Raw genomic sequence first — 16,430 nt, 5'->3', positions numbered from 1 at the left:
TATGTAGGACTCTTCTCTTGGCCAACAGAGTAATCAACTAACGAACCAAATGCTCCTAAGGTACCAGGCACTTTGATGAACACCCTCTCCCTGTCCCATCCTCCTTTAATGGAGAGAGAGATTTGCAAATCAGAATGTGGAATTATAGCTCCTCGAAGCAAGAGATTTTTGTCCGTTTTGCTCACTCATGAATCTCACTGACCTAGAAAAATACCTAGCACTTCTTATTAAACACTCAGTAAGTATTTGTTTAAGGAATAGGACAGAAAGAATGTATTTGGAGCTCAAGGGGAAAAATCTTTGAGGAAATGTAGCACCCCTTATATAAGTAAATTCACGAAGAATCAAGTGCCTCTTACTACATGATTCCCTGGTTTATTTCACTACAAGCAGCATCAAGTCGCCTTATGAAATTATTTCTCTGAAAGGAAATTAGTATTAGAACCCACCAAATGATTGAAATAGAAATGGAACATCCATCATCTTCCTTCTCCTCTTGGACCCTTGTAGGCACCGCAAAGCTAGGGCAGAAGAAAACCCCCCCTTTGTATCTGGACAAAACTACAAGGTCTTAGAGATTGCAAAATCTTAAAAGGGTCAGAGGACTCAGATTTGTGGGGAGAGCTGGAGGCTTGAAAAGGAAGAGGGTGAGGACACTGACAAGAGAAAGAATAGAGTATGGAGAAAGCGGGGCTGGGTGGGGGCGGGGGGGGATGTCTTTTTAAATGCTTAAGAATGTGAGGCATTAAGATTTTTCTGTACTAGGCACCTGGGTGGCTCAGTCGATTGAGCCTCTGTTCCACTCAGGTCATGATCTCACTGTTCACGAGTTCGAGCCCCACGTCAGGCTCAGGGCCGACAGCTCAGACACTGGAGCCTGCTTCAGATTCTGTGTCTCCCACTTTCTCAAAAATAAATATTTTTTTTTTAATGTGCAATCTTAAAAAAATTTTTTTTGTACCAATGGAATAGGTCTGCTAAAGTGACCATAGCATTCCCGTACCCCACAACGCCCTGTGATATTTCTGATACCTACTTGACCGCTCAGCACGAGATCTGCATGGACCTCTGCTATCATCACTCCATGTGTGTGTTTGGTCTAAAGAAGGACAGCAAGGGGCACCTGGCTGGCTCAGTTGGTAGAGCCTGCACCTCGTGTTGTGAGTTCAAGCCCCACATTGGGCCTAGAGGTCACTTAAAAAAAAAAAAAAAAAAAAGGCAATGGCCAGCAAGATACCTAGGAAGGGCACACTATCTTTTCTCTGATCACCTTGCTGTACTCGTACAGATATTTTGCTGAGGAGAACCAACCCACTCTGGATTACAGAGTGGAGCTGCCTGAGGACCAACAACTAAACAGAGAACATTACCAACTGACAGCAGATGCTACATGGTCGGAAATCATAAAGAAGAACTTCCTGGGAGAGCCTAGGTGGCTCAGTCAGAAGAATATGTGACTCATGATTGTGGGGTGGTGAGGTTGAGCCCCATGTTGGGTGTAGAGATGACTAAAAAAATCAACTTTCATTAAAAAAAAAAAAAACTTACCTAAAACACAAGAATTTCCTGATGTTCTCTTCCAAATAGAGTATGGCAAAGGCTGCTATCCACACTCCTGGTATCTCTCTTTCTTCCATGGTAACAGAAACCCCCCTTTTTGCTAGTCATCCAGGAAAAAGAACCAACGTCCTAGCTCCTCTTATAGGTAGGTATGGCCACGTGACTACTAAATTCAGTTTACAGAGATAGAAGCAGAAGGGAAGTACAAAGGTCATGTGACAGTTTCCAGGGAAGCCAAGGTTGGTAGGGGGTGAGGGTTGGAGAATAATGTGTAGAAAGTAAAAGGCATTGTAGGAGCACCTGGGTGGCTCAGTCACTTAAGCATCCAACTCTTGGTTTCGGCTCAGGTCATGATCTCATGGTTCACGGTTCAAGCCCCATGTTGGGCTCTGCACTAACAGTGTAGAGCCTGCTTGAGATTCTCTCTCTCCCTCTCTCTCTCTGCCCCTCTCCTGTGAGTGCTCTCTCTCTCTCTCTCAAAATAATAAACATTTAAAAAAGAAAAGCAGAGACTGTTGAGTCTAGATAAACACAAGTCCAGGACCATAAGGTATCAATGGAGTTTAAGTGGACATAAGAAAGAGCAAGACGAGAGCTTGGCAGAAACTAGCGACTCACCTGTATAGAGAAGACCTGCTCTGACCAGAGCTGAAACTCCTGCAGGGAACGCGTGGGGCCAGCTCTTAAAAGAATCCAGTCGTAGTCCTTCATTAGCAAAGATGCTGTCATTGCAATACGCTTGAAAAAAAGGCATACGGGGAGATCAGCAAGCTTTGAGATTCCAGCTATCAGTGTTCAAATTACCCCTTTGTATCTAGAGATGGAATATGGATGCATTGTGTTTTGCTTCAATGTAATTGGAGGAGGGGTTGGAAAAGATGGAATAGTTACGATGAAGCAAGACTGACCACATGTCGAAGCGCTGAAGCACTGATAGATATGTGGTGGCTAAATACTACCGTCTCATTTCTGCGTAGGTTCAAATTTTTCGATAATAAAACCTTTCAAAAGGATCTCTTCATCATCTACTGATGAAGTTTTGGGGTGACGGCGGGGGGGTCCAGAACCGATGGCCAAAAAAGGATTCTTGAAGGCATCTTTGGTGCAAAAAGGTGATTTCATTAAAATATGGGGACAGGACCCATGGGCAGGAAGAGCTTCATGGGGTCGTGAGGGGTAACTCATTATATACCCTCATGTTAGGAGGGGGTCAGGGATAGACTAAATCTCTAAGGTATTTTGAAAGCAAGGTTTCCAGGACCTTGAGGGGCTAGCTGTTGCTAGGGAAATGTCAGTTATTAATATTTAATAAAACCTCAGTCATGAGACCCTGCAGATGCTTATCAGGGGGGCCATAAGCTTGGAGGATGATTGCCAGCATACATCTTGGGGCAGTTGAGGTAAAGGAAGTAGACTTACAGGATCCTCGAGATTGAGATAATGTTAGACTAAGATTCCCTTTTGCCCCCAGCAAAGTGTCATCATCAGACAGCTGAGCTCCGAGGAGGTCAGTCTGCCGGTTTCAAGGACTTGTCAGTGGGCTATAGGCAGTAAGGGAACTCAATTTTTCATTTGCCTTAGTTTCCCACATCACCATGGCAAGCATTTATACCCCTTTCGTCTGTCCTCTAACATAACTAACCTATGTTAATTTGATTCTGCGTGTTTAAGATGAAAGCTTGCCTTGGTGTTCTACCTTTGAACACAGGATCCTGCTATTAACTTCGTTTTTAATCTGAATATTACTTAGTATTTTGGAAAAACCCATCTTTTCCTATGTGTCCATTGCTCTCACACAACTATCGCACTCACAACCCTTCTGACACCAGATGTGTGAGGGTCCTACGCCCGCCCCCTGAAGCCATTCTCTGACACCAGCTGGGTGTCCTACAATTTACCCAAATCTAACTCTACCAGAGATATGTCAGATCCCACAGGTTAAGGGCTCAACCACACAAGACTGCTCCCACACCACTTTATTTGCTAGAGTGGCTCACAGAACTCAGGGAAACACTTACCACTTTCTTTAAGGCGATGATAAAGGATACACATGGACAACCAGATGAAGACATACATAGGCCCAGTGTGTATGTGTGTGTGGGAAGCTTCTGTACAGAAGCTTCTGTCCCGCGAGGAGTTGGCTATGGGTGTATTCTCTCCCCGGGAAGCTCTCTGAACACTATACTACTGGGCTATTTAAGGAGGCTTCCTCATGTAGGCCTGATTGATCATTACCTCCACTTTCAGCCCCCTCCTCTCTCTCTCTGAAGAATGGGAGGAAGGGCTGAAAATTCCAAGCTTCTCAAGGTGGTTTGGCCTTCCTAATGAGCAGCCCCCATCCAGGATCCCACCCACAGCACCCAAGAGCCACCCACCTCATTAGAACAAAAGATCCTCTCAGTGCTCTCATCACTTAGAATTTTTTTTTTTTATGTTTATTTATTTTTGAGAGACAGAGACAGACAGAGCATGAGCAGGGGAAGGGTAAGAAGAGAAGGAGACACAGAATCCAGGCCCCAAGCTGTCAGCACAGAGCCCAGATGAGGGGCTCAAACTCACAGAGAACCTGACCCAAGCAGAAGTAGGACACTTAACCGACTGAGCCATCCAAGTGCCCCTGATCACTTCTTAAGGGTTTTAGGCGCTAGGTGCCAGGAACTGGGGGAATTTATGTATTTTCTTTTATCTCACACCTAATTTCTTTTTTTTTTTTTAATTTTTTTTAACGTTTATTTTATTTTTGAGACAGAGACGGAGCATGAACGGGGGAGGGGCAGAGAGAGAGGGAGACACAGAATCGGAAGCAGGCTCCAGGCTCTGAGCCATCAGCCCAGAGCCTCATGCGGGGCTCGAACTCACGGAGTGTGAGATCGTGACCTGAGCTGAAGTCGGACGCTTAACCGACTGAGCCACCCAGGCGCCCCTCACACCTAATTTCTTAACACTGATCCATTCAAGATATTCAGAAGTGTTTTATCCAGAAAATTTAGGAAATTGTTCTAAAGAAAGTGTTGAAGACCCAACTCTGTCGTATGCTCATTTATGCAAAAAAAAAAACAAAACCAAAGTCATTCCAGGGGCACCTGGGTGGCTCAGTAGGTTAAGTGTCTGACTTCAGCTCGGGTCATGATCTCACAGCTCCTGAGTTCAAGCCCCGCGTTGGGCTCTGTGCTGACGGCCCAGAGTGGAGCCTGCTTCCGGTTCTGTGTATCCCTCTCTCTGCCCCTCCCCTGCCTGCACTCTGTCTCACTCACTCAAAAATAAACATTAAAAAAAAACAAACAAAATAAAAACTAAGTCACTCCCGAAGACTAGAAATCTCTTATGAAAATAGTTTTGTTTTTTTTTAATTATTATGACACCATAGGGGCACCTGGGTGGCTCAGCTGGTTAAACTTCTGACTTGGGATCAGGTCATGATCTCCTGGTCTGTGGGTATGAGCCCCACGTTGGGCTCTGTGCTGACAGCTCAGAGCCTGGAGCCTGCTTCTGATTCTGTGTCTCCCTCTCTCTCTCTCAAAAATAAACATTAAAAAAAATGATTATGACACCATAATGTAAGGAAGAGAATGGAAAAAAAAAAAAAAGATGACCAAAAAAAAAAAGCAAAGGAAGATATAAGCAAAGCCTTTGGGATATTACCTGACACCATAGGTAACTCTCTCTTGACCCAGGAATTCACAAAATGTTCTCCCTGAAGAAAATTAGTATTCAAGTTATCCACTATTTGACTTAGACAATACAGTGATCTATGAATCACAAGTGGTAAGAACTCTCCTTCCCCCGCCCCCCCCCCATAGTTTCATTGGGTTGCGGCAGGTTTGTGGGATCATTCCTAATTTCCATCTCTATTGATGTTGGAATTTTTTAATGCAGTGCAAAAAACAAAAACAAAAAAAAACACCTGTGAGTGTTTATCTATAGCCAACAGGGAGCCTTCTCAGGGTCATGTTTTCCAAAGATCCAGTTCAAAATCAGAGTTATATTAACATTGCACAGATGTACTTCGACTAATGAGGCAGTATAAGCTATATGGAGGAAAACGGATTCAGTGAGGTGGTTAGGTGTTAAGCAACCAATCCTGAAACTGCACCCAGACTTCTTTCTGAGCAAACACTCCTCCTCCCTTTCAGGCCATCTTCTTTCCAGGGTTCTCACCTTCTGAGTCCTCTTAGCCAATCCACTCTTTTCTTGTTTAAGCCAATTCGGGAAGTGACCGGACACTAGGGAATCCTTACTAATAGAGTATAAAGTAACCAGCTGGGAGGCAGCAGCTCTGAGGCCAGCTGGGCTGGGGGTACCAGGTGTGAATATCTTATGCAGGCATTCAGGTGGGGGCAGCCATCAGAATCGGAAGTGGGGTGGGGGTGGGGGTGAGGGTGACTCCAGTCAAAGAGGGTAAGACTGGCTGTAGTTCAGCATGACAATGTGGTTTTCTGCAGTCGACCAGAAAGGAGGTAGGAGAAATCAAAGAAGGGAAGAAACAAATGGAGCCGATGACAAAAAAAGAATGCCACCCCCCCCCCCCCCCCCCGCTTCTAATTCACAAAGTATCAGGTAACCAAAAGCCAACTTGAGAAAATATTTGCTGTTATAAATTACCGTGACACCAACAAATCCCTTGTAGCTTTGGATATACTGTGCAATTTCCTCTGAGGATTTCTTACTTTGAAGAAATTCACATCTGTAATTGGTAAACAAGGGTAAACATCTCTCTCTCAAAAGTAAAAATAAACATAAAAAAAAAAAAAAAGAATCCAGCACTTAACCAACTGAGCCACCCAGGTGCCCCAACTGTTCTACTTTTGTTTAAAATTTTCAACATCAGGGGCTCCTGGGTGGCTCAGTTGGTTAAGCATCCAATTCTTGGTTTGGGCTCGGTCATGATCTCATGGTTCATGGGTTCAAGCCCCACATCGGGATGTGTGCTGATGGCAGGGAGCCTGCTTGGGATTCTGTCTCCCTCTCGCTCTGCCCCTCCCCTGCTCGCTCGCTCTCTCAAAAATAAATAAATAAACGTTAAAATTTTTCAACATCAAAGTTAAAAAAAGGTTTAAGCAATAAATCCATATTTGGCAGATGTAAAGTCGTGTAGAAAATACTACTCAATATAGCATTAAAGATAATTGAAACATACTTCATTTTCTAAGCGGAGAACGAAACGTAATCAAAACTTTTCAGTTTTTGAAATAAAACATTTGCATGAGGTATATATTCAGCAGTACATGTAACCATGTGTAGTAAGATTTTAAACATGGCGTTACTTTCCAACTTCCTTTATACACTATTTTACATCATCCCCCTGCAAATTATTCTTTATTAATTAAGGCAGATCTGGAACTACTTTGCCAAATAGATAGGATTCTGATATAATAAAACAACCTTTAAGAAGTGGTTTTATAATGGAGCGCTTGGGGAGGCTCAGTTAGTTAAGTGTCCAACTCTTGGTTTTGGCTCAGATCATGATCTGAGGGTTGGTGACTTTGAATGCCATGACAAGCTCTGGGCTGTCAGCACAGAATTTTTGGGATTTCTCTCTTCCTCTCTCTACCCCTCCACTGCTCACATGCATGACCATGCATGTGCTCTCTAAGAATAAACATTAAAAAAAGAAGTGATTTTATTTTATTTTTTATTTAATGAGAGAGAGAGTACAAGCAGGGGAGAGGGGCAGAGAGAGAGACAGAGACAGAGAGAGAATCTTAAGCAGGCTCCACGCTCAGTGTGAAGCCCAATGCGGGGCTCCAACACACAACCCAAGGATCATGACCTGAGCTGAAACCAAGAGATGGCCGCTCAACCGACTGAGCCATCCAGGTGCCCCAAAGTGATTTTAAATGATACAATTCACATTTTCCACAAAGTAATCAAGCCTTTCTTGAATAAATTCTGAAATGTTCCAATATGGGATAGGAAACGATCAAGACTGAAGACGCTACTCCAGATGACTTGTCTTTTGCCTTACAACAACAACAACAAAAACAAAGATAATTACAGGAAAAATATATTTATCTACTTACGTGGGGAACCACTTGGCATGTTCCTTCCAAGGATCGTCTCCCTCTTCCCAGTTTCCTAAACATCCACCACAGGAAAAACACTGCACAGTGTCCCGTTTACCTACATGCGAAGGACACATTTAGATCTCCCAGCAATGGCTCCATGGGGTAGGGCAGAAGACGGGGTAGGGCAGAAGACGAGTTTCCAGGAGCTGACTGCTTGGTGCATGAGCAAAAGGCACTGCTGCATGTCTGTCTGTTCACACCCCCTGCAGGCTGAATCTCTACCCACACACAGCCCTGCTCCCCTAAGGGAGCAGTTAGGGTACCCTACCCCTCAGCCACAGCCCTACTTCACATACAGAACGGTCAGCTGCTCATGCACTCGCCCCATTTCCTTCCAAGGGCTGGTGTTTTGCTCTTTGAGCTCTCAGGGAAGGAGTCAGGAAGCCAAGAAACACCAGCACTCATAAAGTAAGGCACCATTAGAAGCTGTAACTTGTAGTTCCGCCATGAAGTTTCCGTGGAGACTTAAGCACATTTCTTAAACTCTTTGAGCCTAATAAACTCAACTGTGAGACGTGGGGAAGGGGCAAGTTGTTGGATTAGAATTAAGGCTGAATTTGAATTTAGCATCAAGCACATACTTAGTAAATGATTGCTGGTTTCAAAATTGTCATTCACACTTGTCCTAACATTTATGGCATGGCCAGGAGATTTCAAACATAGTGCAGTTTTCTAGAGTGCAATTCTCCCTATACATTAAAGTTAGCCTTAAAATTAAAGCAAACAACTCCCCCCCTCCCAATACTGCAGCCATTAAAAGAATTAAGGAAAGGGGCGCCTGGGTGGCTCAGTCCGTTAAGCATCTGACTTCGGCTCAGGTCATGATCTCACCATCTGTGGGTTCGAGCCCCGCGTCAGGCTCTGTGTTGACAGCTTGGAGCCTGGAGCCTGCTTCAGATTCTGTGTCTCCCTCTCTTTGACCCTCCCCCGTTCATGCTCTGTCTCTCTCTGTCTCAAAAATAAACAAACATTAAAAAAAAACAAAGAATTAAAGATCATAGAAGAACCAGGGAACGGGTAAGAAAACTGTGGTCAGTTTGACTTCGTGATTTATTACGAGGGCAGTGAGAACGCAACCAGCATTGTCTGAGGTCCAAATTTAAGGAAAAGTAACTTCCTTACTTTATAATACATTTTGCAAATTAACTTGATGCTTTGTACAGTGTGTTCAAGTTACAAGGGTTCAATTTTAATAAAACACACCTTATGCCTCATGTAACTCATTTAACAACTGAGGAGAAGTTCACAGAATGTTCCAATTCCAACATGGAACCCAAACGCAAAACTCCAGAGAAATACTTCAGAAAATGACTTTAAAAATTACCTGTAGGGGCACCTGGGTGGTTCAGTCGGTGAAGCAGCCGACTTCGGGTCAGGTCATGATCTCGCGGTCCGTGAGTTTGAGCCCCGCATCGGGCTCTGTGCTGACAGCTCAGAGCCTGGAGCCTGTTTCAGATTCTGTGTCTCCCTCTCTCTCTGACCCTCCCCCGTTCATGCTCTGTCTCTCTCTGTCTCAAAAATAAATAAACATTAAAAAAAAAAAATTACCTGTAAAGACAAAGCCAGCAGCTGAGAGGTCCCTCACGGATACCGCTTGCACGTAAAATGGCCAGTTCTGGAAGGATTCGAGTCTGGCCCTGTCTTCCTGGTACCTTGCTTTGTCGCCTCTCAGCATGTTCTCTGGATTCTTGACTCTTATATCATACTTGCCAACGTTACCAACATCTTTGCCCAAAAGGAACTCACAACGTGGACGAAACTTCTTGTGAAGTTCTATGGGGAGTCTGTGGATGCCGGCAGCAAAGAGGATTAAGCTGCAGCAGAAGCACTGAATCCCAGATTTTACGCCAGTGAAATAAAACCCGGCTGCTGCCATCTCCTGTGGCGTCCATGAGCTGTAGTGCTCATAGGTCACAAAACTCTTCAACCTTTTTGCTTCACTGCGCATGTGTGAGTTAAAGCCTTTCTGCATTTTTTCTCGTTCCTTCTGAAATCCTTCTTCCATTTCTTTGGCGAACTGAACTGTATCTATGCCGAGAAAAGCAGACAGCTCCGGGAGCAAAGCAAAATCAAACTCGGAAATCCTATCCTCCTGGGCCGCCTCCTGGGCCGCCATTTTCTGAAAAGGAAAGAAAAGCAGGTTGATGAACTTCCACCTGAGCAGCTGCGGGTAAGTCACCACTTAGGTCAAAGGCATAAAACAGGGGCTCCCATAGCACCATCATATAACAAGCCACAACATGCCTGCTTGCATTCTCCACACTCTGGGAGCCTCAGGAGTCTTCTGTTAATCCCTGTTAATTTTCTGTTAATCTTCTGTTAATCCCTGCTAATCTTCTGTTAAACCCAACATGAAGTGGGGTGGTTCAGCTCTGCAAGGTGGGTTTATGCACTTCCCACCCACTCCCGCCTTTACCCGGTTCAGCTGAACAAGAACTTGCCAATCTACCCACATTTCTGCAAACCTGCAGCTGAGGATCTTGATTAAGAGCAAGCATGCCCTTGTTTTGGCAGGATCCAGTGCAAGGAAGAGCTCCTTTGTCATTAGTGCAGGAAATTTGTCTCCGCGCGGAGGTTATCCAGGAAGGTCTATCAGACCAGAAGGTTACCGAGGTTTCGACGGAATCGCCCCTTTGTTCCAATTCTCTTTTGCCCTGTACAGTCCCTTTGGTGGCCGGCAGATGAGAGTCACATTATGACCCAAAGAAATATCTCCCCAACTCTCCTTTGCCATCACATCCCTTCCCAGAATGAACAGATCAAACCTTGGTGGGCTTGGCTGCCTGAGGCTCTTACTTTCATTTTTGCCAAAGCAGCCCAAACCAGCCAAGAAATGGTTTTCTTGGAGGACTTCGTCTCTGAGTTTGTGTGAATAGCTTAGCTCTTTGCTCTGGTTCAGGATCTACCACCGGTCCCTCCCTGCTCTGCTTTCCTCCCATCAATAGTTCTCATACTTGAAATCAAGCCACTGATGCCTCAGCAGCCAGCCTGGCCTCTGTGGCTTGAACTCTTTTCATTCTTTTCTCATTCTTCCACTTTTCATTCTTTTTTTTTTCTCCCAAAGTCTTAGCCATCATTTAAATTTAAAAGAGGGGGGCGCCTGGGTGGCTCAGTTGGTTAAGTGTCCAACTTCAGCTCAGGTCACGATCTCGAGGTCTGTGAGTTCGAGCCCCGCGTCGGGCTCTGGGCTGATGGCTCAGAGCCTGGAGCCTGTTTCCGATTCTGTGCCTCCCTCTCTCTCTGCCCCTCCCCCGTTCATGCTCTGTCTCTCTCTGTCTCAAAAATAAATAAAAAAACAATAAAAAAAAATTTTTAAAGAGGAACAACGGGTTTCCATTATGCCAATCACAGTGCCCCGTCTCCAGCCATCACCCAGGGTTGGCTAACTGAAAAAACTCACAAGACTCTACACAGTATACTTACATAAGGCTTTAACAACAGTGAAAGATAAGATACAAAAATTAAAATTCATGAGGCGCCTGGGTGGCTCGGTCGGTTAAGCGTCTGACCTCCACTCAGGTCATGATCTTGTGGTTGCTGAGTTCGAGCCCCATGTCGGGCTGGCCACTGTCAGCCTGTCAGCGCAGTTTGCTTTAGATCCTCTGTCTCCCTCACTCCATCCCTCCCTCACCTGTGCTCTCCCAAAAAATAAATATTGAAAAAAAAAAATTAAAAACAGGTCTACACGAGAGAGGGACTCAGACTCCAGGATCAGTACCTAGGGATTTTTCTCTGTTGCACAGGACATTCTTCATTTTAGGTAATGAACCACCTAGATAGCTCTTAGAGAAACCATAATCTCATCTGAGGAGGAGTCTTAGAGACCCCTCTGGTCCTGTGACCAAAACTAGGCTGCGTGACCGGTCCCAAAACCAGAAACAAGCTGACGCCAGCTGCCCCCCCCCCCCGCCCCCCCCCCCGGTCTGTTTCAGACCCTAGCACACGACTGACTACATTCATCACCACTTTGGACATTTCATTCAGGTTTGGCCAACATGCAGCATCTCGGATCCCTATCTCTCCGTGGTCCGCAGTCGTCCTGTACGTAGACAACAAAGTTCACCGGTCAGTTTTGCTGGTCCCCAGGCTGTTTCTGGGCAGAAGAGACCTCCGAAACCCTCTCCAGCCTTCCTGTTCTTTTTTTTTTTTTTATTTTTGGGACAGAGAGAGACAGAGCATGAACGGGGGAGGGGCAGAGAGAGAGGGAGACACAGAATCGGAAACAGGCTCCAGGCTCTGAGCCATCAGCCCAGAGCCTGACGCGGGGCTCGAACTCACGGACCGCGAGATCGTGACCTGGCTGAAGTCGGCCGCTTAACCGACTGAGCCACCCAGGCGCCCCTGCCTTCCTATTCTTTTACAGCAAGAGCTAAGAGAGCCAGGGAGGCTCCTGTGTCGTGCAGCTAGGATTCAAACCCATCTGTGTGACCCTAGTGCCTGTCCTCTGGCCTCCCAAGAGACAAACAGGAATGAGAGAAACATGAGAACTGCGAGGTGAGGTGTGGAAGCAAAGCACCATGGTCAGAGAAGGTCATTTACTTACTGAGAGGCTTGTCCGTCCGGAGTCCCACTCAGAAGGAAGGAGAGTGTGTGGCAGAGCCTCTGTGCTAGCCCTTTAATGGGAAGCACTGAGAAAACATTTGAGGAACCAAAACTCAAATTGCGCAGTTCACTGGGAAGTTACCGGTCAGTGTTCCAGGGTTGTGAGTCAACAGGCATGAGGTCAGAACTCGAAAGGAATAATAAAACCTGCCAAGTCCCACAGCAGAAAGTATTTTATTCTAAATAGTTCATGATTAATGAAAGCTTATGATGCTAGTATAAATCTTCTTTCTGGGATGATGGCAGTTTCTAACCTTTCTGGTATCTTTGAGGATTTTCTCTTTTATCTTTGGGGTTATAAACATTCTTAGGATATTGTCTAGGTGTGGGTGCTTTTACATCCATTGCCCTGGGCACCCAGTGGGCTTTTTCATTCTGAACAGGTGGAGCTCCCAACAGCCCTGGGCGATTATCTTTAATTGCCTAACTTCCTACTGTTTTTCTCTTTTCACTCTGCCTGGTATCCCCATTCAATTGGAAATCTAAGTCTTAACTTTCTTTTCCCTCAAACACTCTCTTACTAGTTTGCTCTACTTTCTGGAGATTTCCTCTCCTATATTCTTTCAATTCTCCCACAACAATCCTTAGTGTCATTCTACTTCTATTTCCCCACAGCTCTTCCTTGTGGTGACGGTTCCTTGTTTTCACATCTAATTTTTTAAACCAGTGCAATCCTTGTCAGTCTCTTCTCTGATACTATCAAATGACAAAACTAAAACAATCTAGTAACAAGTTTGATGTCCTTTCTTCAAGGGAACAGAATCCACGTATGGGGGAGTACAGGACCTCACAAGCAGCTAGCGTGCTCTGCCCGAGGGATTTTGCGCTGGCGCCAGCTTTAGAGAGAAGAGTTAACATGGAAACAGTATGACTGGCTAGGAGCGACGCTTCCCTTGTAAGGCTGGCAGGCTCTGTTCTCTACAGTGAGCTAAAGTAGCTAAAGCTGAGCTGAAGGATTGTGACTGGTATTGTTAGGCGTCCTTGACAGGTGTTTCCTGTAAGTGCAGCCTGACTTAGGCTTTGCTGTTGTTGTTTGTTTCATGTTTTTATTTATTTTTGAGAGAGAGCATGAGAGAGGGGAGGAGCGGGGGAACAAAGGATCCGAAGCAGGCTCTGTGCCGACAGCACGAAGCCCAATGCGGGGCTAGAACTCACAAACTGTGCACCAAAGAGGGATCCTCAGCCGACTGAGCCACCCAGCTGCCCCTGACTTACGTTTAGATTTGTGACTTGGCCTGGGCCCCTGGGGTCATCTCCATTTTGTGGGTCCCTCTCTACAAATTAACTTTATCAATACTGATGTTTAAGTCCATCTGTCTCCTACATTATCTGTTTCCTCGAAGGTTCTTACCATTTATCTTGGTGTCTATTTTTCACATCATCAGCTTTCCTCAAATGTATCCTGGTCTTCGGTTTCACATTTAAGAATGAAGCAAATTAAATGCTGATTGGTCAGAGTTAGGGTTAAAAAAAATCCAATTAAGTCACATGAGTGTGATTTGAACCTAAGCCCTTTACTTTATGGAGAACAGACTGGAAAACCAAGATTTACCCCAGCCAAGCCAGCCTTAAATGTCAGAGAAACTCCTCAGAAAATGATTTCCAGTTACCTGTAGGGACAGAGCTAGCAGCTGAAAGAAAGCTCATTTGAGATGTTCCTTGAGCATCAAATGGTCGGTTCTGGAAGGATTCTTTGGGGGTGACAGTGCCCACACTAACTCCTCAAAGTTCATTTTTTCTCTGTTTTTCTCTGTTTTTTAAGAGAAGAATCTGATTTTTTGCCTTGGGGCTAACACCTGGCTACAAATAACCTAATGGTGCAGTAGAGGGAGCTGGCCTTTAAATTGGTCCCTCGACATTCAGCCCTTCTGCCATTCCTGCCCTTCTCACCTGGCAATTTGGGTCCCCAGTCTTCTTTGCAGGGGACATACTCTCCCACAGGTTATGGGTACATTCGGGCTGTGGTTTTCTTCGGCCTATTCATTGATTACTACAGCGATGTGCTGTTCCCAAGGGAACTCCCAGTGGCCTTCCCACCTTCCAAAAATTTGTTAAAATTTTCTATGCACGGATGGTCCCCTCCTGCTTTCTTAATTTTGGAGGGTTTATACTTTTTAACATCATTTCAGCAAGACTGTGTAACTATTACCAATAATGGGCAATTTACTAGGGTCTAAAATAAATAGGTCTATTAAGTAGGTAATTTAACAGGTAAATTTATTAAGGTCTAGTACTTGCCTGGCACAGCTCTAAGCATGTTAGATGTGTCCATCCAATCCCTTGAACAGTCCAAAGGAAGTAGGTATGATTATGATCTCCATTTTACAGACGGGGTAACTCAGGCACATAGGGGTTCAGATGAATCAGATAGTCTGGCTATGGAGTCTGCACTTTTAACCGCTATGTTATGTTGCCATAAGGCTAGATTTTAGGGAAAGGCAAACCTAGGTAATCCAGAAAGCTCATTCCCTACCCTTTTTGGTAGTTGAGCAAATTGCTGAGTTAGGGAGGCTTTTGTTACCCGCATCATTGGAATGTGAACTCACTGGCTAAGCTCTGATCCAACAAGGTCATTTTCCCAGCTAAGAAGCAATCATTGTTGACTAGATGACCAGGTATTCACCAGCCCCTCCTCGCTTTTCTAATAGCATGTATAATGTTACAGGGACAGTGCTCTTTTGAAGCACTTTCTGTGGTGCATCCCGCTGTTGTTGAACCAACAATTCCTCTTATAGGTAGTCCAGAGGTCGGTGGAACCTGTCCACACCGCTGACCCTTCTGCCTATAAAACTTTCCCCAATCGACCTTACTGTTCATCTATAATGTTGTGTGCGTCTTGCCCACTGCACATTACATTTATTGTAACACCTTATAGATTTTGTTGCCTCTATGGATTGGATTTTTTTTTAACTTAAAATTCTATCTTCAAAATATTTATTGGTGATGTACAGGACTCTTTCTGGTCTGTTTTAAAGATATGAATGTAATGGGGCGCCTGCGTGGCTCAGTCGGTTAAGTGTCCAACTTCAACTCAGGTCACGATCTCACAGTTTGTGACCCGCGTCGGGCTCTGTGCTGACAGCTCAGAGCCTGGAGCCTGCTTCGGATTCTGTGTCTTCCTCTCTTTCTGCCCCTCCCCTGCTCACACGCTGTCTCTTCCTCTCTCAAAAATAAATAAATGTTAAAAAAACTTTTTTTTAAATGTATGAGTGTAAATCCTCTTGTATACTGGAAGTAGATATTTGTATCTTCTCAACATGATGACACTTTGGTCTTTTACAGTCATTTCATTGTCTTCTCACATGGATTCTATGCTTCAATATTATGTTACTTTATTTATTTATTTAAAAAAATTTTTTTTAACATTTATTTTTGAGACAGAGAGAGACAGAGCATGAACGGGGGAGGGTCAGAGAGAGAGGGAGACACAGAATCCGAAGCAGGCTCCAGGCTCCAGGCTCCGAGCTGTCAGCCCAGAGCCCGACGCGGGGTTCGAACTCACAGACCGCGAGATCATGACCTGAGCCAAAGTTGGATGCCCAACCGACTGAGCCACCCAGGCACCCCAATATTATGTTGCTTTAAAACAGTGATAATTGATATCCTATCTTACTTTTTATAAGATTCTTTTTAAGTTTATTTATTTATTTTGAGAGAGACAGTGTGAGCAGGGGAAGGACAGAGAGAGAGGGAGAGAGAATCCCAAAGGCTGCTCCACATCGTCAGCCCAGATGCAGGGCTCGAATCCATCAACCGTGAGATCATGACCTGAGCCGAAATCAAGAGTCCCTCAACTGACTGAGCCACCCAGGCACCCCACCCTTATTCTTGACTTCACTAGGAATTCTTCTAAACTTTCACCCTTAAGAATATTTGATGTGGGGGGTGCCTGGGTGGCTCAGTTGGTTGAGCGTCTGACTTCGCCTCAGGTCATGATCTCGCAGTTAAAGAGTTTGAGCCCCATGTCAGGCTCTGTGCTGACAGCTTAGAGTCTGGAGCCTGCTTTGGATTCTGTTTCTCTCTCCCTCTCTGCCCCTCCCCCGCTCACACTCTGTCTCTCTCTCTCTCTCTCTCTCTCAAAAATGAATAAATGTTAAAAAAAAAAAAAAAAGAATATTTGATGTGGATTTTTAGTGGATATCCCTTATCAGTTGAAAGAAGTCCCCACTGACTCCCAGTGACACTGAACTCTGCATAGCCTTA

The 16,430-nt window shown here is 44.9% G+C and overlaps 1 protein-coding gene across 1 annotated transcript in view; it reads right to left on the bottom strand.

Moving 5' to 3' along the window:
• Positions 1–9,821, bottom strand: part of LOC122486968 (NLR family apoptosis inhibitory protein) — a 32,494-nt gene extending 22,673 nt beyond the window's left edge. Inside the window, exons 1-5 of the mRNA XM_043586813.1 lie at positions 9,174–9,821; positions 7,581–7,680; positions 6,163–6,244; positions 5,203–5,254; positions 2,179–2,298 (exon numbers count right to left, since the gene is read on the bottom strand). Coding sequence (XP_043442748.1) covers positions 2,179–2,298; positions 5,203–5,254; positions 6,163–6,244; positions 7,581–7,680; positions 9,174–9,741 — 922 coding nt within the window. The 5' untranslated portion in view covers positions 9,742–9,821. The remainder of the gene's footprint in view (positions 1–2,178; positions 2,299–5,202; positions 5,255–6,162; positions 6,245–7,580; positions 7,681–9,173) is intronic.
• Positions 9,822–16,430: the final 6,609 nt, after the last annotated feature.

This window comes from Prionailurus bengalensis, chromosome A1 (assembly GCF_016509475.1).
Source record: "Prionailurus bengalensis isolate Pbe53 chromosome A1, Fcat_Pben_1.1_paternal_pri, whole genome shotgun sequence".
Classification (NCBI taxonomy): domain Eukaryota; kingdom Metazoa; phylum Chordata; class Mammalia; order Carnivora; family Felidae; genus Prionailurus; species Prionailurus bengalensis.
This window is presented reverse-complemented; position numbering and strand designations above follow the sequence as displayed.